A 21756-nucleotide genomic window follows, 5' to 3' on the forward strand; every position below is an offset into this window, starting at 1 on the left:
ATATAGCATTGTTAAGTAAAAATTGATAAAGAGGTGATTGTGATATACATATATACGTATTCATGAGCGACTGGTAAACCTTTGAATTTTTTGCTGTACTTATAGGTATTTTCCTGTTAATAAGTACCAATTTTAAGTGGGAATTCAAATTCATCTTTCAATTAAACGAATTTATAATAAATACAAATTTATTCACAAGATCATTTCCGGATAAGGGATAAGGGAAATTTAAATAAGGAAGATAAACAATCATTCATCATGATCAAGTTTTGAGAACACAGGGAGTTTCGTAGGGTAAACATTTGAGGCAGGGGAAAATGCTTGCACCATTTCTTTTAGCTGTATCCTTTATCTGCGTTTCCTGTTACAGGCCGGTAGTCTTGGTCCATGGGATGTTTGGATCTGCTCTCAGTGAATTCGGAAAAACTTTCGAAAACTGGATTAAAAGTGTAAGTATCTAGGCCCTATATCGTTTGACAATTCGATGCATCGCTTGTTATTTTAGAGGTTTTGGTAAAAACGAACAATTTTGATTAATTGTATTACGAAATGACTGATTAATAAGAATACAACTAACGTCCGTTATCCCTAAAAGGAGTATGGTCACGATTTTGGCCAAATTCTAATTTTCTGATATTAATATTTACAATGCTTTAAAATGATCAAATGATATCTGAGAGTCATTCATGGAGTTATGAGAAAGATACTGAGCTCACAATTCTTTGTAATGTAAACAATGCTCGTGCCCTGTAATTGTTTACATATCAATATAAACCAGTTAAAAATATTTTTAAGCTGATTTATCTATCTTTTTATTTACTTTTATCATAGATAAACAGTTCCTAACGTTTAACACATTCATTTTTGGTCTAAAACTGGAATTTTCACATCAACATTCAAAATGTAAACAAACGCTTTGTGTACATAGCAAAGAATTTTAAGCTCTGTAACTAGCTAATAACTCAACGAATGACACTTAAATTTTGATTGACTATAAGAAATGCCTTACTGAAGCATGGTAAACATTAAAATCATAAAAATAATTTTTGACCAAAATCGTGACCATGCCCCTTTAATAGTAATGGATGAGAATAGATATATGAAAAATAATAGTATCATATTCAAACATGTTGAAATTATTTGTGATAATCTGATCAACATTAAAGAACAAGAAAGTTTCCAATCTGAAAAATAAAAAATCTAGATTCGCCCACGTATAAAACTGCATGTATTTGGTGATACACGCGAACAGAGTTACAGATTTTGTTTCAAACAAAAAGAATAATGATATGAAAAATTGAATATTATTATATAAACTTTATATAAACATAAACATGTATAGTGTCACCGTGGCTTAAAGAATATATATGTTAAATATAACACATTGTATATATAACTCAAACACTTTCCTTATTGTGGACAGCTGTCAATTGGACAGGAAAACCGATGATTAAAATCAAAATGATTTCCTTAAATTGAATCCCTTTTCATTTCATCCAATTTGTTGTAAATCTATTCAGAACAAGGATCGATATATGCATGTTTCCTGAAAATTTTGTTTACTGTCTTTCATCGATATTTTTATTGGAAAAATTGAGACTGTATATTAAAGTGACTTTTTTTTTATTACAGGAACATAATGGCACTATAATCTATGCTATTCGAATGTTTGAGAAGCTGTGCAGCCTACGTCCAATGTGGTACCAGATAGGAAAAATCAATGAACAAGTACGGGAAATCATGAGGGGACACCCAGAAGGGGTCCACTTTGTTTGCTATTCGCAAGGTACTTGCTATGCTCTATGTTTGGTTGACTCATTTAACTCGATAAAATTTTGAATCAAACAGAAAAGACTGACATATTTGATTTTTATTAATAAAAGTATGCATATGACTACTCGTTACATGTATGCATACTTTCATTTTCGGATTGAAATATGCCGTAAGAACATTACACAAAAGTTAAATACATTTACTTTCTAATAAAAAAAATTAAAATTAAAATTATGTTATTTATTACTTTCTTTAGGAGGCTTGCTGTGTCGTGGAATCGTTTCCTCAATGAATCACAACGTACACAACTTTATTTCCTTGTCTTCACCCCAGGCAGGACAGTACGGAAGTAAGTACACGTAAAAGTCGCCGTGGCTTCCGTCAACCATACACTTGATTTAAGGTAATCTTACATTTAAAATATTTAGACAAACATTACTGGCATAAACAGTCAGTGATCACATTCATATACACATGTAGTTGCTCAGCATGCATAATTTAAAGAACTTCCGAACGTGCGCAATTGTCTGCTTTCTGCTTGCAATACATATGTATACCAAATGATAGTTTGTCCATCCATTAATGGAAACATATAATTATGTATGGTAGGTTTATGATACAATTTTACCCCAATCACTAATCAATTTATATAATTTAAGATAATGAATATTGAGTGCATGTAACATGTCCTGTTTTAGTAAAAATTATCTTCCTTTCTATTCATGGTAACATTTCATGACGACATTAACGTGTTACATCAACTGTTCAATATTATTTGTAGTTCCAAGAAAATGGGATAGATACATGCCAGCGAACTGTATAAAAACTAACATCTATAAGTGAGTGCTATTATGAGGCTGTTTTCATAATTGATGTGTTCAAATGAATAAAAACCACCTGTTAATTAAATTTATTTCTTGTGAAATTAACATTTCGTTTCGCAAACAGGTTTTTTTATACACATTTTGTCCAAAATCATCTGTCCGTTGCAAATTATTGGAATGGTGAGTAGATTCAAAAGATGCATAGAGTGTTGCTATTTCAATAACTTAAATGAATACATATTTACTGTAATTTATATGTTTATTTTACTGCTACTAGATCCGCATCACCAAACTCTGTATCGAAACTATTCTGTGTTCCTCTCACATCTTGACGGATCCACGCCTTCGCCAAATATGAGTGGTGTGTTGACATATTTTTTTGCGTAAAAATTTACATGTAATTAGAAATTGAGCGGTTTTATATATTTTATGGAGAATAAACATTCTATATTAATCCATAGTAAGCGTCTTTTAGTTATAAATTCAATGGTATTGAACATATAATCCTTTAATTTAACGAGCAGTGTATAGTCATGTGCTTTTTCTGTCGTTTAAACACACCTGTTTTGGTGTAATTCTGTTTCAATCAAACATGTATTGGAGGGAAAACTCAACAGTTTATTGGTTTGAACCGAATTTTATTTATAGAGTACAAGAGGAATTTTTTAAAACTCCGTCGACTAGTTCTGATTGGAGGCCCGGATGATGATGTTGTCACGCCTTGGCAATCAAGGTAACGGCGGATTTAATATGATATATGACCAATTTGACAAGATTTTGTACTTTACATGGTACAATTTTCATTGAAATCGCTAACGATTCAAATTTTTACATATACTTGTATGAATACAATTGACTTTGCAGTCATTTTAGTTTTTACGACGAAAATGAAAATGTCGTAGAAATGAAGAAACAAAAGGTAAGATAAATTGTAGAAAATTTATCCCAATTTCTTAATGGAAATCTTAAATGTACTCAACTTAACACAAGTTCATAACATTCACTTGATCTCAATCTTCAGTAAAAAAAACCCCATTAAATTAAACCAACGTTCTTGGGCGTTGGAGATTCCAATAAGAGTTTATATTATAAGAAAACCTGTTCTGATCGGTTATACTTTGGTTTTTACAACAAAATGTTTCTGATTATTTCCTTTTGAATTTTCCCATATGCAGTTAATAAACCATAAGCTTTGTGCGTTTATGATATCTTTTTAATTGTTGTATCTAGTTCTTCCAGGATGACAGTTTTGGACTGCAAACGCTCTATAATAAGAAAAGGGTCGATATTCATACCTTCCCAGGAGTTGTACACAGAAAATGGTATGCCAACCGAACAGTTTTCAACTCTGCAATTCTTCCTTATCTGACATAAAAGGCAAATTACGTGAATAATTTGTGTCGGTTTTCTTCATATCGATGTTCATTGAAATAGAAATTGAGTCATCCTTCTTGCTACTGTGCAAATAAAATTCTTTTATGTATGATTTCTAAACTTCTACTGAATAGAGAAGTTCATGTAGAGCTATAAAAGGGTTGATAGAAATGGTGAATACTGAGACATGACTGTACAATTGATTAATTTCCTTTAAATACTGGTGGTGAGATGAATGAACGTTGCAACATTTGGCATGTCTCAGAACAGTCTTTGAGGAAGAAAGATTCGAGAGCACTTGAAGCCAGCAATGGATCACGTCTGCTCTCGGAACAATCTCAAAAGTTCAAGTATGGAAAGGCAAAGAGTCCTGAAGTGTGTTTTCCAAAACTACATGTGCAATGTATAGAAGAAGTTAATTAAAAACTTATTCACTATGGTGTTTTTTTCTTCAAAATTGTTATTGGATATCATCAGGGGCTAAATACTCAGACTTGTACAGAAATATTAAGCATTAAATTTCTTTTAGTGTGAGTGTGTCATTTTTGGCTTTTCTTCTTGCTCTGCTTGATTGTCTGAGATAAAGGGTGTACAAGAGTTTTCTTACGTTTGATCAATTTTTATTTCAATTTTAATGTGCTAATAATGTTAACACAATGTTTAAGTCCTCTGTTTTTCTGGTGGTTGAACTACAGTAACGCAGTTTTCAATATTTCATTATGGAGAGCCGAGATAAAAAGATCGCCCAACACTTCAAAAAATCAATACATTTTATTGTGAAATAAATTTAACAAAAAACATCACATAAACTTTTACAACACCAAATATAAGTGATAGACCATTATTATTTTTACGCATCTAACTTCTATAGAAATGATTCTTCTAAAATGAAGTTTTCTAATTTCATCAATTTATTGATAGCATTCATTTTTCGAAACGTCAATCAGTAATCTGTATGACATGGGTTCGAAACACGGTGACATAAGTTGTTTGGTTAATTTTAAAACTATTGTTGTAGGTTTCTGTATTGTTTGTTGTTGTACAATGTCTTTAGATTATCGTTTCAGATACATGTATTTTAATATGTTACTTGTGTCTAAATGTTTATAATTTTGAAAGTTTAACCTGTGGTTAAATTCTAAATATTAGATACGTTTAAATATGAAAATAACGAGAGTGATGTATATCAGTAAATATTAATGATTTTTTTGTATTAGATATTATGAGATGAAGGTGAACATTTTTGTGGTCATATTTTTAACTGATGGATTAACATTTTTCGAGTTTTTGATTTTTAAAATTTGGATGTCTAATAAAACATATTTATACATCCAGTTACATAATGAAATTTAGGTGTAATATATGCAAGTAAAATACTTTCACAGAAACACACATGTTAATGAATGATTTTGGCAATACAAAATGACAGATTAATTTTTTTTTTTAAATCATGAAAATGTAGACAGGAGATATGATTTTAAAGCAGGTAAAATTAAAAAAGTTCAATCATGTTTTTTTAAAAAAAATAATCCTAAAGATGAGAAGGAGGCAGCAACTCATGCTTTTCTCTTTCGAGGAAATTTCATAAGAAAGTTTATGAGATAGCTTATGCGTTCTAGTCCAGATCCAGATTCTTGAAAGCTTATGCGATCTAGCCCAAAGTCTTGACATCTACGTAATGTCTCACCGTAAAGCAAGTCAAAACAATGTGACTGAACAAGCCTGGCAAACCTGTAGCCACGGTTGTAGTATCTATCGAGGTCCACAATAACACATTCAGTTGCAAAATCAGATGACCACTTCCCAAACAAAGACCTTTTTTGTTCGCCTATCATATCAAGAGCATTTTGTATGGTTACTTCAGGTACATTTCTGTACGCTTCAGACTCTACAAGCTTCTTTTTGTAAACATCGTGTTTGGTTCCAATGGAAAGAGTCGTTGTCTCAAATTTGACCACTCTAGCAGACGGAAACAAAATATCAGGGAATTTTAATCCTCTTTCTAAATCATAGTGAACAATTTCTACATGATAGGTTTGAAGTAGGTCATGATACAGTTTGATATGCTTTCCATCGGTCAGAGCAATCACAATTGGTGTATTACAATCGTTCCTGCTGTAGAGAAGCTGTTTCCATCTGCCATTTTCCTAAATGAAAATCTCTTAAATACGGTATTTCATTTAAATACCGGTATATTTGCATATCCATTGTTCTACATTGTTATACATTGCGGTCTGAGCATTTATTATAGATGCAATAGCTAAATTTCAAGGTCTAGAACTAGGCTAACACAGGATAAAGTGCAAAGATAAGTAATAAACAACGATTATTTGGTGAACATGGCGTTATGAATAGCAGCTGCTCTGCTGACATATTTTCCATGATGCGCTAGCGCGCATCATGGAATATGCCAGCAGGGCAATTGCAATTCATAACGCCAAGTTCACTAAATAACGTTGTTTTTTTTTCTTAAATAGTCCTTCAAACAAAACATACTTGTTTGTATACTCTCAAACGTACCTTTCTAAAACAGAGTCGAGGCGTATTCAAAAATTCATTCATCTGAAAAGTCATACAAAATTATGAAAATATTAATACAATGCAAATACAATTAGAATTCAATGTCATTTGAAGCATACTTAAAGCTGACATGAATTCATAAGAGCATTTTGATCGCTCCTCTACTGCCAATGGAGTATATATACCGGTCGAGAAAGTTACGGTCGGTTGCTTTCCGATCGAGGCATTCAGATTGCACGGACTTCTAAATGCATAAACTACACATTGCAGTAAAATGTTTGTAATAACGAATAAAGGAAACAACAATCAATAAATTACAAAATATATTTATTGTTTGAAAGAATTTCCATAGTATTTGTATTATTTTGCACAGATAGTGCTGCCTTACTTCACATGCACATCGAACACGTGTGTCGTTGATACAGAGTGCACAACGTCTGCATCTTTTTTAAAACACCAGCGGCACTACATCCAACCCAGTAGCTAAATGATAGTAAATCCACGAAAGTATGTTCAACGTAACAGCAACTCTTTTCCATCGGTTCTATAAAAACGCTCCGTTTCCATGCGATCATTGACATCGATCACCCACAGTGTGTGGTTGCGCATGTGCAATGTTATAACATAAACAGGAAAAGAGTCTACAATTGCCGAGGATTTTTGAAGTTTATGTGCTTGGATTTCAGTCTGTCTTGTTTCGTCGTTCATTGGATATATTTCTTGACACTGCAGTGGTTGTCATATTATTTTTGTTCAAAACGCGTGTCTACACGTCTTTGCATCCAAGTAACGTGTTCGGGTGTATGAAATTCCTGAATGCGGTGAAGCATGAATAGTGCTCTCAGCCTTATATAGGGGGTGTGTAGCAATGAACAGAACAATAGAAATCGACAACTTATATGGCGGTAGTCGAAGATAAAAGGGAAATAATGCGTATTTATGAATTCATGGCAGCTTTAATATATAGCACAGCATGTCTGCTACTAAAATGCGATTTATCGTCAACTTGTCTCCTTAAAGCTGACATGAATTCATAAATACGCATTATTTCCCTTTTATCTCCGACTACCGCCATATTAGTTGTCGATTTCTATTGTTCTGCTCATCGCTAAACACCCCTATATAAGGCCAAGAGCACTATTCATGCTTCACCGCATTCAGGTATTTCATACACCCGAACACATTACCTTGGATGAATAAAACGTGCCGAAACGCGTTTTAAACAAAAATGATATGACAACAACTGCACTGGCAAGGAATTTCCAATGAGCGACATAACAAGACAGACTGAAATCCAGAAACATATACTTCAATAATCCTCGATAATTGTAGGCCGTTTTCCTGTGTATGTTGTAACATCGCACATGCGCAAACTACACGCTGTGGCAGATCGAGCAATGTCGCATGAATTTTAGAAACGGAACGTTTTTGTAGAAACCGATGGAAACGATGCTACTTTGTTACAATCTAGGATTAACTACATGATATAGCTATTGTGTTGGATGAAGTGCCGCCGGGGTTTTCAAAAAGATGCAGCCGCTATGCTCTCTGTATGAACGACACACGTGTTCGATGTGCATGCGAAGTACCGGTAAGACAGCACTACGATGTATCTGTGCAAAAGTATACGGGTACCTTGGAAATTCCTTCTACGAATAAATATAATTTGTGTTTTATCAATTGTTGTTTCCTTTCGTCTTTATTACAAACATTTTACTACAATGTGTAGTTCATGCATTTAGAAGTCCGTGCAACCTGAATGCCTCGATCGGAAAGCAACCGACCGTAACTTTCTCAACCGGTATATATACCCCAGTGGCAGTAGAGGAGCGATCGAAACTAATATGGCGACCAAATGCTTTTATGAATTCATGTCAGCTTTAAAAAGGTTGCTTTATAGTATCATACCTTTATCTTAGTTACAATAATTATAAGTGTTTACCTTCTGATATGGGATCGATTCTAATACTGAGTTACCCCCTTGTTCACTCGTATCTTTCACGTAGATATCTAGATTTTCAATTGATTTTTTTCTTTCAATTCTCAAAAACTCGTCTAACAGTGATGTCAACAGTCCAAAAACCTCTTCTTCACTCAGAGTTGAGAACTGCGATAGCATCGTGGAAACTGAAAGGGATGTAAAGGTTGAACGTGATCACGTCACCAGGTCTGATTGTTCTCAAAGAGTGGAGCTGAGAATAATCTGTACGATTCCTAAAAAGAAATTCGTATGGCAAAAACCCAGAAAAACAAATTCCAATACCCACCAAAAACATACATTTTGCAGACAAAAGCATTGACAGTAATTGCCATGATAAATTGACCACCCATACTTTGAAACAATCTGAACAAAATGCATGATCTTTCCATGGGTAGTAAAAGATAAAAATCTTAAGGGCTGTAAAAATTATCGCTATCGCAAAGGTACATCCGAGCCACTTTCCGAGGTAACGTTTAACGTGCCATAAAAACAAACGCTTCATGCAACTTGGGATAATTTTTCAAAATCTCTTGAACCTTGCTTATCAATGTGAGAAGCATTTTCCATAGAGTTTTAAGTAACGTTTTGAACCAGGTTGGTTTATTGACAAAGATCCCATTTATCAATCCATCTGTTGCTTCTCTGATTTGCATTGATACCCTTTGCTAAGTTACACACAAATTAGCTAAATATTCACAGTTGTTAAAAAAGAGATTGTATTTTTCACTTCGTGCTTTTTGTAGTAGACCCAATGCATTTTTCACAATTTCATGCAGACTTGGAGGATGTTGACCTTTATTCTTATGAATTACAAGAAATATATCCAAGTCATCATAGAGGTCGTGAAAGTTCATTTGACTTTCACGGACAATCGCCTTTTGTTGGGATTTTAGATAAGACGACAATGACTTTCCATTTGAGCCAAATTCCACAAGTTTTATATACTGTCCAACATGATTAACTTCTGTTACAATTGCATGATGAAAATAGAGGTATCCAAAACGTATGTGTTCCGTGCCTGAAACGAGTTTTCTCAAGAAAGGCTTGATGAAGTTTATCCTTCCAAACTCTATGTGATCACCTCTGTGAAGTTGTCGAAGGTCAACAACCGGCTGTCTTTGAACACAGGATGAACACGACATAACTCTCGCTTTAAAACATAAAAAAGAAATAATAATAATGATATGAAGTACATCCCAACCACTATTGAAATGATTTATCTCTATAGTGATATTTATAATATTATTTATCAATAAATAATTATTCAGTATACAGGGGGTTCGAATAGAAGTTCTGGCAATTTACAAGATGTTCACTCTTGTGCAAATAATTTATAATATTCAAAGAACATGATATGCCTTTAGAAAGAGAAAGGTACAGCAAAAAATATAAATTTTCAAAATAATATTTATAAACAAATTCATTCTAAGCTACGATTGAAAAATAAATTTAATAGTAGTTGTACTTCAACAGTGACTGTAAATTGATTCTTCACATGAAATACATTCCCAAACACTATTTAAATAATTATTTTAACAGTAGTTATATTTCAAAAGTGGTTGCAAAGTGATTCTTCAAATGAAATACATCCCTAACCAGTATTGAAACAATTTATTTCAATAGTGGTTTTATTTCAATAGTGGTTGCACAGTGATTCTTCAAATGAATTACATCCCTAACCACTATTGAAATAATTTATTTCAATAGTGGTTGCAACACTGCTTCCAGAACCAGAACATAGTCAGAATTTTGAAAATTTATTAAACAAGAGATCATAAGAGACACAATGTTCACATAAATAGTACTCTTTTTTGGTCTAGATATATTGCAATGCCTTAAAAATACATGTATATCAACCGGTCAGTCTGGCATAATTACTGTCACCAACCGTGACGACAGCCGCCAGGGAGTACTTCAATATAACCGTTATTAAAACAACTAATTATCACCTATGGGGACCAATCAGTGGCTTCAATATAAGCGATATTTCAAAATAGCCGATTTCATTATATCCGTTAAAATAATGCAAAGAATATGAGAGGCAAAAACTGGGGATTTATTTCCATTTCAAAATAAGCGGAATTTCAAAATAAGCGATTTCAATATAAGTGGAGTAAGCTGTATATCTATTTTTAATCCAATGAAATGATCATTATTTACAAATTATTGAAATGAATTATTTTCCATCTTCTTTGCACTACCCATCTACTTGTTCGATTGAGAAAAAAAAAACCACAAAACTTTTTTTTTACTTTATTTAATTATTTTAACATTAACTTTTAACTTTTAATTTTAACATTTACTTGCTTGCTTTCATATAAATCTGTGAAGATTAAGCTTCCTTTTCGTATTCAAAGAAGGGTTCTTGTCTATTTCTGGAACCCATTCTCCTAGCAGTGAGCGGCCACTCACGACCTTTGGAACCCATTCTCCTAGCAGTGCGCGGCCACCGCGCTACCCACTCGGCCATCTAGGCAAGACAAAAATCATTCTTTCGATGACGAACGGAACCTAGCGCGCTGGCCGCACAGCACTGCACAGTCGCTTGAGATACAGGTGGAATACAGTTAAACGACAATTTGAGAGGATCGGAACGATACACATTGCATAGATACACACATATATAATAAGCACAAACAATGCAATAACTCTCAAATTGACATATACCTGCCCATAGTGAATGATAAAGATATATATAAAGCACAAGGAATTTCACTTTATATATATATATATATATATATATATATATATATATATATATATATATATATATATATATATATATATATATATAATTTCTCGCCGTATTTGTTCCCTTTTATAATAAATTCACAGATAGCAAAGCAACTAGCATTCTGCTTTGAAAGAATGCTTTGAGTGTATTCTTAAAGTTAGACCCCATTCCTACAATATACCTCTATTTGACCGAAAGGGTAAATAATATGACTAACTGAAATTAATGATATAACCATATACATGTACCATATATGTATACTTCCTCTAAATACAGCATCCATGTTCATCAAAATAATAATGCAAAGGACGTTTTTAAATCAATAATTGACTCCTTAAAGGATCAATTTCTGACCTCAAGGAGTTCTGTGCTCCTTGGTACATCTCAATTTTTGTAAGAGAATTCTTGGGGTCAACAAAAAAACTACAAATAATTTAGTGTATTATGAACTGGGTAGATTTCCTTTGTATATTAGAAGAAAACTACGAATTTTCAAATACTGGTTAAAAATTAAAAATACAAATAACATTATCTTGAAGGAGGCATACGAAAGCATGCTTGTCAATAACGATAACTGGATGGTTTCCATACAAAGCGAGTTATCTAGCATGGGTCTAAAATATTTGACGAAACTTGTTCAAATCAATGTAAAACTTACAAGATAATTGAGTGCAGAATATTAGATATTTATAAACAAAGTTTGATGTCATCTTTTTCGACATCTCCGAAGAGTATGTTATATCAACACCTTGTGGATAATTTTTGTTTGCAAACTTATCTTAGGAGACCGATTAATTATACTTAAAAAAAATTTATAAGTATTTTTCGAACTTCATCACACTCTTTAAATATTGAAAAAGGTCGACACAACAAGGTGCCAAGAAATGAAAGATTTTGCAATCATTGTACTAAAAAAGATTTAGAAGATGAGTTCCACTTTATACTCATATGTCCTTTTTACGCTGAATTACGAAAGAAATATATAAAGAGTTTTTATTATAAAAAACCAAGTGTTTTTAAGCTAACTAAACTTTTAAGTGTTAACAATACAAAGGAACTCAATAATTTAGGAAAATATTTATCTAGCGCTTCCAAAATGAGAGCGCAGCATTGTAATAATACTACAGTTTAAGCTACTTATACATTGATGTTCATTCATATCTTAGATATGTACATGATTATATTGTCTTAATATGTCCACTCACTTACTGCACATTGCACATTTGTATATAATTTTATATATATTATAATTTGTATTCAGATGAGTTGTAAAGCTCAAGGATAATAAATTGAATTGAATTGCTGTATTTACCGTTAACAGTTCTAACAATGCTTAATATGTAAAAAAAATATCAAACGTAGTTTTTTGTCTGAAGTAGAAGTTTTGAATGGATATTGTCACTTTGCTTTCAATATCGGAAAAATTTTGCTCCATATAAGTAAACTCTACTTCGAAGGAAAATTTACAATATTGGGAAGTATCTGGTTAAATGGGGCTAAATTTTGCAAAACAAATAGAGTGCTTATCATTCTTCACTGGATTTTAACTTTTGTAAATACGCACGCATGACATAAAGATTCATCAAGATCTGCTCGTTAGACTATTCATACATTAGCATTAAGAACGAGGTCAATGTTAAACACTTTATGCAAATAGTACGTTATAAAAATAGACATTGTAAAGTTTCTGAACAATAATAGAATCGAAAGTACAAAAATGTACATGTATGATATTCGTATGCTAAAACTTCACTATTTCGAATTTCAAAAATATCATAGTGGAATGATAATCTACTTCGAATATGCTGTTTCGTATTTCTGAAAACGGTTGACAAATCAAGTCCCGTTTTCGGAACTTGATTGTTCTATTTTCGTAATTCAAAGAAATATATTTGGCATTTATCCTTACTAGTCTAGTTTACACATCTCGATGTCGTAATGCTCAGTGAAATCCGTTTAATAATAATTCATAAAAAAACAGAGCTAGCCGGGGGGTGGGGAGGGGTTGATTCTTTTCTGGACAAAATGTTATTGTTCTTTCTTTAAATATAGATATACAAACAAAAACAATGATTTTAGTTTTCATGTTCTATTACATAGCAATGCATTTGCATCATAGCTAGATTCTGACTGAATATAAGGAAGAAGGAATCATTCTTTGAGTATTATGAGGTGATAATTTTGGTCGGGGCGTGAGGAAATCCAATGAAGCCCGAAAGGATTTATGATAGATTTAATCACGCCCCGACCGAAATTATCACCTCATAATATTCAAAGAATGAATCCTTTTTACTTATTTTTATATAGTTTTCCGCAATTGCACGATTAAATAAGTGAATATAAATAAGCAAACTCCGCTTGCGTCCCAATTATACGTCATTTGAAATTATTGGACTGTATAGTACGAAATCGATACGTAGTGATATTACAGGCAAAGACATGGAAAATGTAAATATTATAGCTTAAACTTTCCTAATTCTAGAGCAATACCGCTATACAGACTGCGAACTTGATTATATAGAAAAGCGAATACTTCCAACTTTGTCAACATTAGTACTAAATACATTTATATGAGTGTACATACGTCGGGCTATGGTATTAATAGTATTGAGATTCTTTAATTTTATCCTTTACTAGACTTTGACCCGTGCGTGCACGGGTTGACATTGCATATGATATCGGACATTAAAATTTTTTTCAAAATAGATACATCAACTCTTCGTACCTATCATTGACATTTACATAACCAAGCTTTAAGCCTACAATAATGCTATTCCACTACACTTTGCTTAGTTAGAATAATCTAACTCTGTCTTGGGATGGCCATCGCCACAGTTAAAATGCCTCCCATATACCCGTAATGTACCAAAAAATTTCAGAATCGCCCCGAAACGATTTTGGAGAAAATTGATGAAGCTGCATTGAAAAGAGTTAGAGTTATATCCCGTATTTCCTTTGATGAACAGAATATATGACAAATTCTCAATGAAAATTACATTTATTTGTGATATCGTTTGTGAGTTTATCCATGTAAATGTGATATTGTGGAAACATAAACTAAAGAGCCTCCTGTGATTTAGCGTGAATGTAATGCTCATGCGCAAGATCGTAAAATATAAAAAAAACCCAGGTGATTTCCGGATTTTTAAAAGAAATTTTCGTTGATTATTAATTAGAGAAGTTTGATTGAGAAAAAAATAAAAACCCAAATTGGTATCTTCAAGTACCAATAATGTTTAGAATATATATATCAAAATACAGAAATTTTCCGACTTCTCGGTATTAAAGCCCAAAAATTCGAGTCTTTTATTTTAATATAGTAGAATAGATGTTTCTTTCATTTAAACTGCAAAATTGATTGATACATGCAAGTTCGTAGTTTAGCATATTTATTTATAAAAACTTTTATGGCATCCTATCTTCTTCTATCGCACTCCATTTTTTATCTTCCTTTGACTCCGGGGATTCAATGTATAAATAGTCTTCAATATAATTATATCAAAGTAGCTCAATATTTAATCGTACGATGACTTAAAATTATATAAATACATGTAATAAGGAATCATTCTTTTAATATTATAAGGTGATATAAGGAAACCACTGTTTTGAATGTAAACACACTGTCATTGTTTGATAAATATATTGAAATGAAGAATACCAAATACTCTCCGCAGGTAATTTTCCTCATGTTTCACATACATAATTAAATTCGCTATCCTACCAACATATGTATTAAAGGGACTTGGACACGATTTTACCTAAAATTTTCAAATTTCATTTTTCCATTTTCAATGTTAATACTGATAAATATAGAAGTTTATAATGCTATATTTTTCATTTATAAGACCAGTTTTAGAATATGCTGATATAGTTTGGGATAATTGTTATGATAGAGAAGTTAAACTTCTAGAAGATATTCAAGTAACTGCTGCAAGGATTATATCAGGTCTTAGAAGTAACTCATCCAGGTCAGCTCTATATGATGAATTGGGTATTGATCTACTATCAGATAGAAGAAAGGTTCATAAACTCACATTATTTTATAAAATGGTCCATGGTCTTGCTCCCAAATATCTACAGGATTTACTTATGCCATGTACACCGCAAAATAATTACTCACTAAGACACCAAGATGATTTTAAATTTGTTATACCCCAGATAAAAACAACTACCTTTATGAACAGTTTTCTACCTTCGTCTATAAAATTATGGAATGAATTACCTCTTCACATTAGAATTTTACCAACTGAGTCTTCATTCAAAACAGCCATAAAAAACATATTCTTTAGAAAGCCAAACAAACTTTATGACTTTGGAAACAGAAAAGTAAATATTATACATTGTCAGATAAGAAATAATGCAAGCAATTTAAATGCTGACCTATTCAATCATTTTTTGTGTGAAAATTCTATTTGTGATATGTGTGGTTAAAACACTGGTTATGTATCTGAAAATGCTTATCATTATTTTTTTGTCTGTCCACATTATGATGCACAGAGGCAAGTTTTTATACAGTCAATAAATAATTTACACTTAGATATCCCCATCTCTCTGGACTTATTGTTATATGGGGACAGTAGTTTGCCTTATAACGAAAATGTTGCTATATTCAAGATTGTACATGATTATATATTAGCTACCAAAAGATTTAAGTTTTAATGCATTATTCACAGTGTCACTCAAACAGCTGAACTGCTAGCTTTCTACAACTATTTTTCATGTTGTACATAAATAATACCCGGTACCAAGCATTTTGATTCCACTTATTTTTTCCTTTATTTTTCTCTACTATATTCTATTGTTACATTGTACCATCAATGTTTGTCAAATTGACTGTTAAAGGAGAGGGCTCAAATAGGCAGATTGCCTGCTGCCCAATCCTATTATGTAATATTTTTTACATAATAAAATATTGTTTAAATAAAAATAATGCTATGTCAAAATTTGAAAGTCAAATATCAAGTCATAAGCAAGATACAGAGTTTATAATTCTTTGTTCTGTAAACAAAGCTCTAATATTGTCATTTTTTTTTACATATGTGTTGTATTGGTGTAAGTTTCAATCAAATGTATCTTTTTTTTGTTGATAATAGTTTTTATGAAGATATTGAATTAGTTTAAATTGCTTTTTACATGTCATTTTGTCTAAGAAATGGCAATTCTCTACATCAATTCTTACCTCTCTATCTCTGTATTTTTTTTTTTATCTCAAATCGTGTCAAAGTCCCTTTAAACAATGACAATGTGTTTACATTCAAAACAGTGGCTTCCTTATATTATCGATAAATAAACAACTAGTGTAGTATATAACTTATAACTTCAGTTTCACTCCACATTTACTTATTTTCATATCATTTTTTACGTACTCCCAAATAAGTGGGGGGGGGGGGGACTCAAAATTCAATTTCTTATATGTAAATTTTAAAAAATTTGTTGCTGCGAGAAAAAGTGATGCTACGTGCCTGATCTTACGTTTTTCTGGCTTTTTTTTTTACGATTTTGATATTTACTTGTCAGGAAAACGACGTTTTTCCTGGCAAGTAGAGATTTGTATTACATGAAAAAAATCATATTATTTTTTAGTCACATGTATTTAGCTCAATTAAACAAAAGCTAGGTATGTGCCATTTTAACTTAATAGTAAGATTAGATCTTCAAAGACAAAAAGCACTGATACATGTAGATGAGCATTGTTTTTACTTACCAAAGTGGGTAAATATTAATTTTTCAAATACCTTCTCTTGGATTTAATCCAATTTCAGAGTATTGAGTTTTGTAATGTATCTTTACCCATTTTATTTATATCCTGATAACACTAAAAATTATATCCGTTTAACCTGTATGAGCTTCTTATTGCAAGATCCTTCCTGTTGTGTTTTCTGGCAAGTAAATATCAAAATCATTAAAAAAAAAAAAGCCAGGAAAACGTCAGATATTATGTACCTATTTAATAGCTATGAGGACCACAGGGACCAAACCCATTTTAACATTAATTTCAATGTAACCATGGCCCCTGTGATGAGGACGATAGCAAGTTTATTGTCCCCCAAGACAGCAACTATTTCACGAGGCGAAGCCGAGGGAAATAGTTGCTGTCGGGGGGGGGGGGGGGGGGCAATAAACTTGCTATCGTCCGAATAGTCAGTAAATAGGTATATTATTATACGGAAGAACAATTTATTTTTCTGAGATGCAAAATTTCTTGATGATAAAAAAATTAGAGTTATCGGACTTTGAACATTTTTTGGCATCGAGACTGTTAACGAACTTTGAAAAAATATATATTAATAAATCACAAATTCTGGAATTGAATTTCTAATTGTTGATAGTATGACGTTTTGTTATCTAAACTACCGTCTGTGAGAACGGGGATGGGGATAAGGGTAGGGGTTAACCAAAGATACAGGTCAATTACCAGTGTATCATTCAATTGATTATATACAGGAAGAAGGTCTTCTACCCCTGATTTTTCCTTCCAAAACATATGATATTGTGCAGCAACTTGAAGTAAGCGTTTAAGATCGGAAAAACAAATACGCTTTGTTGTAAGTTCAGAACGGTGATATTAAAAAAAAACGAGCTAGCTGACCAAACAATAATTTTTTCAATGGTATTGTCCTTTACAAAAATTTAGATTATTGAGAATCAAAATTTGTACATGACAACATAGCTCAGACCATGACACCTGAGTTAATCCCTAAGTAAATTACCTAGCCAATTAATTTCCTTTGAAGTATATAATGCCTGTAAATGCTTTTAGCAAAATAAAGATGACAGGTGAGGAAATTCAATTATCTAAAACTCTAAGACATTTGACGTTTTTACTATCATGAACTTAGATAAACGAGTAAGCTTTTTCCGAACAATATAGCCATATTCAAACCCTGAGAAAGTATTTTGATTAAAATCGCGTTAAAAATTTAAAAGAAAAACAAAATACTAGTAAACAGAAGTAAAATCTTTGACACGATAGTATGTAATTAAGTGTTTCAGCATAAATCCTCCTTTCATTTTCTAATCAAATAAATCACTTCAATATAAAAATATAACATTAACAAACATTTAATTATTATAAACTTAAACATATGCATTAGGCTGTAGGTTTTTTTTTCTCGCATTGATCTTTTAAATGATCTTATTGTTTTTGATAAACATAACTAACGTATCCCTTTTATACATCATGTTTGTTTAAAGCACATGCAATAAGTCACTTGAAATATGTTATACATTGATCTTCATTATCAATGTATATAAATCATATTCGTTCTGACATAGCCTAATATATCAGATAAAAAGTAAATCTGCTATGTACACAGAAAATGCAGTTGCTAAGCGATGCAGTTAATGTCATATTTTGAATAATTCAAATCTCCCGAATTGTTCTTTCTGTGTTAATTGTCAATATTGTCTTATGAGAAAAGAAATAAACTCTAATCGCTTTTGCATTGACTTGGTCCCAAAATTGACGCACTTTGGAATTTTTTTCAAAGTGTGTTATTTTTCAAAATGCGTTATATGTGTATCATAGCGATCGTATTACGCCTGCGGAGTTCCGAGTTAAAAAGGCCACCGGTTAATAGTTTCGATGACTATTCACCATGGGCAGATAGCCGGAAAACTGATTCACGGTTAGATAGAGTAGCATGTTTATTTGTTGTAATTTTACATAGAAAATATTCACAGAGCTATAATACTATACAGACCCTTTCTTAACTAAACATAACATATGGAAATATTATGGATCCCCCCCCCCCCTGTACTTTTGTCGGAGCATGTACATGTTATAAATGAAACTGAAAATAAGGACTTCTAATTGAATTGAATTTAAGTTACAATGAGGAATTTTTTTCATGATTTTGAGAATTCACTCTTTTTTTCATTGCTTGTCAAGATGTTTGGGATGAAGCTGCCCCACACACTTTCAAAAACATTGCTACGTGCTTGAACGTGTTTAATATCATTTCCTATTTCCTATGGTTGGAAATAAACAAAATGCCATTCATTTGATTTTGCATCTTAATATAAAAAATACAATTTAATATTTTGATTGTTTTATCTTCCGCTTTCAAGCTTTCAAGCAATTATTTGATATATGTACATTCTTAAAATAATTTGAATTAATAAAATGATTTAATTTCAGGTGTTGGTGATATACAGTCATGTACATGCAGTAGATCGAAGAGAAGACTGAAAATTCTTCTCAAATCTGCACGTTCCGTTTATGAATTTATGATAAGCAATTCATTTCTAATATTTAGAGCATAATTGATACTAGTACATGCATGCTTCCATTGAATAATTTTGTTTAGTCAGGCAAGCTTTTCGGAAAGCTATTTCTAGTTGTTTAAGTATGACTGTTTGGGTTAAACTGGAACAGGATCGACATGATTGAGTGTGGTCCTGCCTGCTCTATCTAATCTTCGTGTGATATAACCTACGATACAGAATGTGCAGAGAACCCTGCTCTGTTTCGCATCAAAATAAGTGTGCGGACTTTCCTGCTTGTATTGCTATTGGTTGCGGCGGAGCACTAGTGTGTGATCATCGATCCCTGCTGGTGTTCTGGCTTTTCTTGCGCTAATGTGCGGAATTCCCTGCTTGCGTTAGGTTGCATTGTTGGTGCAAGTGTGCGGTCATCCCTGCTGCATTGACGTTGGTACCTGTTGAGTTGCGTAGGTGTGCGGTCATTCCCGGCTACGTAACTTTGAGTCCCTTATATGTGTAGGCATGGTGATTGGAGTCAGCACTTGTAAATGTTGGCAGCAATCAGGGCTATCCGATTCTATCTCGTATACGGGCCCGCTGGCGAACATAGGCAGTGACCCCTTGCACGTTACAATATTGTAGCATTTTATAAATTTAAATCCTACCGGATTGTAACTAAATATCGAAAAAAGTACTTTATAACTGTATACGTAAAGAGGGATGTGCGGCCATCTTGTACATTTGAGGATAAGTATGTAAACATTTCTTAATTGAACTGGCCTGTTCTGTCCGAAACTGGCAAAAAATGTTGCCAAAAGATATAAAAGCAATAAATATGAAGTCCTACATGTCATTTTGTTTGAAAACTATGCATACAAGAACAGGATAATGCCTTTTCAATCACTTAAAACAGCTGTCGAACTGCGCAGCTACAGACTTATTTTGAACATCAAAAAATATGAAAAAATATGAAGGGATAATAAAAACTTTATTTCTATTATATTCTACTAACAGCCAAGTATTTTTACAGATCGTTTCTGCAGTCGCAACTTCTCGGGCCTTTCCGGCAGGCTCGGAAAAACACCTCGAATGTATTACCTAGGCGTCCATGACAACCCCCCTTTTTATAAAACTTGATACAAACACAACACATTTAACGATCTGTTGAGATGTAAGCTTGACTTCATTAAAGTAAATGATATACCCTAAAATATAACACTGTCTAGCCGATACTTATTTTAATGGGAAGCGACTCCATTTTGTATAAAATTCTAACACCCAGTAATGTTAATACATTCGATGTGTTTTTCCGAGCTCTGTCGGAAAGACCCGAGAAGTTGCGATTGATCGTTTCTCTCTATAGAGAGACGATCTAGGTGATTTTGACGGCTGTTCCGTGTAACCCCAACGGTTTTGCTAGTAATGTTTACATGTGTATCGATCAAAGGAATCACATGCAGACGACAGAATTTTTCTTTGGATTTTAAATACTCTTTACTTATTTATTGGTGTCGGCAGTTATTGACACGACGACTTCAAAAATAAATCATTTAATGCTTATATACATATACATTCTTCTACTGATGAATAAATTATATACTTAACGTAAATAAATCGATACTAATTGCAGATCACGGAGGGAGTAAATTAGTAACAGCAGGAACAGCTGTTTTATAAAAATCGGTTTAAAGTCTGGTTATCACATAGACTGCTGAGTTGAGATCGATGAGCTTGAAACTATAATCCATGAAAAAAAAAAACCTCTTGAAATATTGCTTTTAACAATAAAATCAACTTTTTTGTTGAATAATTGTAAAACATGGTGCTTTGACAACATGTATGAAATATAATTTTTAACCGATAACATAGAAATCATTGTTTGGGAACTAATTATGTAAATTACATATAAATTCATACGCAGTGATTAGTTGTTGTTCTTAGAGGGATTTAAAGATCACAAATTTAATGGAAAAACACAGTACATGTAGAATGTAAATATAGTGAGACAAACTCGCAACAAATAGGTATGGGCAATTAGTGAATAAATATATGACCTGTCCTAAAACTTTTAAACTGCTACAAAACTTAACTTTTTCCAGCACGCGCATTCGAAATTTATGCATTAAATTCGTCATGGAAGCCGATTACTTTCCTCAGATAGATGGTAAAATTTGAACCACTTACAACTTGTGATACCTGGTTCAAATTTTGACCTACTTTACCATCCGAAACATTTGGCTTATTAGCATCTAGGCCTTCAAATGAATGAGTACATGTGAGATAGATTACTTATCCAAGTTTGATTGAAATAAGATAAGTGTTTATTTAGATATGACCATTAAAAG

General features: G+C 32.4%; 1 protein-coding gene and 1 long non-coding RNA gene across 2 annotated transcripts; one reads left to right on the forward strand and one right to left on the reverse strand.

Moving 5' to 3' along the window:
* Nucleotides 1-245: 245 nt before the first annotated feature.
* On the forward strand, nucleotides 246-4408 carry LOC105325272 (lysosomal thioesterase PPT2-A). The gene is made up of 9 exons (XM_011424763.4): nucleotides 246-449; nucleotides 1633-1786; nucleotides 2030-2122; nucleotides 2555-2612; nucleotides 2722-2777; nucleotides 2875-2958; nucleotides 3246-3330; nucleotides 3462-3516; nucleotides 3828-4408. The coding sequence occupies exons 1-9, from the start codon at nucleotides 318-320 to the stop codon at nucleotides 3969-3971; spliced, it is 861 nt and encodes a 286-aa protein (XP_011423065.3). The 5' UTR covers nucleotides 246-317; the 3' UTR covers nucleotides 3972-4408.
* A 319-nt stretch (nucleotides 4409-4727) lies between these two features.
* LOC105325271 (uncharacterized) lies at nucleotides 4728-8597 on the reverse strand. The gene is made up of 3 exons (XR_010710862.1): nucleotides 8434-8597; nucleotides 6492-6533; nucleotides 4728-6118 (listed from the first exon to the last, which is right to left on the reverse strand). It is a non-coding gene; the product is annotated as an uncharacterized lncRNA (long non-coding RNA).
* Nucleotides 8598-21756: the final 13159 nt, after the last annotated feature.

This window comes from Magallana gigas, chromosome 2 (assembly GCF_963853765.1).
Source record: "Magallana gigas chromosome 2, xbMagGiga1.1, whole genome shotgun sequence".
Classification (NCBI taxonomy): domain Eukaryota; kingdom Metazoa; phylum Mollusca; class Bivalvia; order Ostreida; family Ostreidae; genus Magallana; species Magallana gigas.

What these genes read in the sequence shown, in the direction of transcription:
- LOC105325272 (XM_011424763.4), top strand. Translation starts at nt 318, where the DNA reads ATGCTTGCACCATTTCTTTTAGCTGTATCCTTTATCTGCGTTTCCTGT. An exon ending in CTTTGTTTGCTATTCGCAAG is followed by an intron (nt 1,787 to 2,029) that starts GTACTTGCTATG and finishes TACTTTCTTTAG; the next exon opens with GAGGCTTGCTGTGTCGTGGA. An exon ending in CGTTGCAAATTATTGGAATG is followed by an intron (nt 2,778 to 2,874) that starts GTGAGTAGATTC and finishes TACTGCTACTAG; the next exon opens with ATCCGCATCACCAAACTCTG.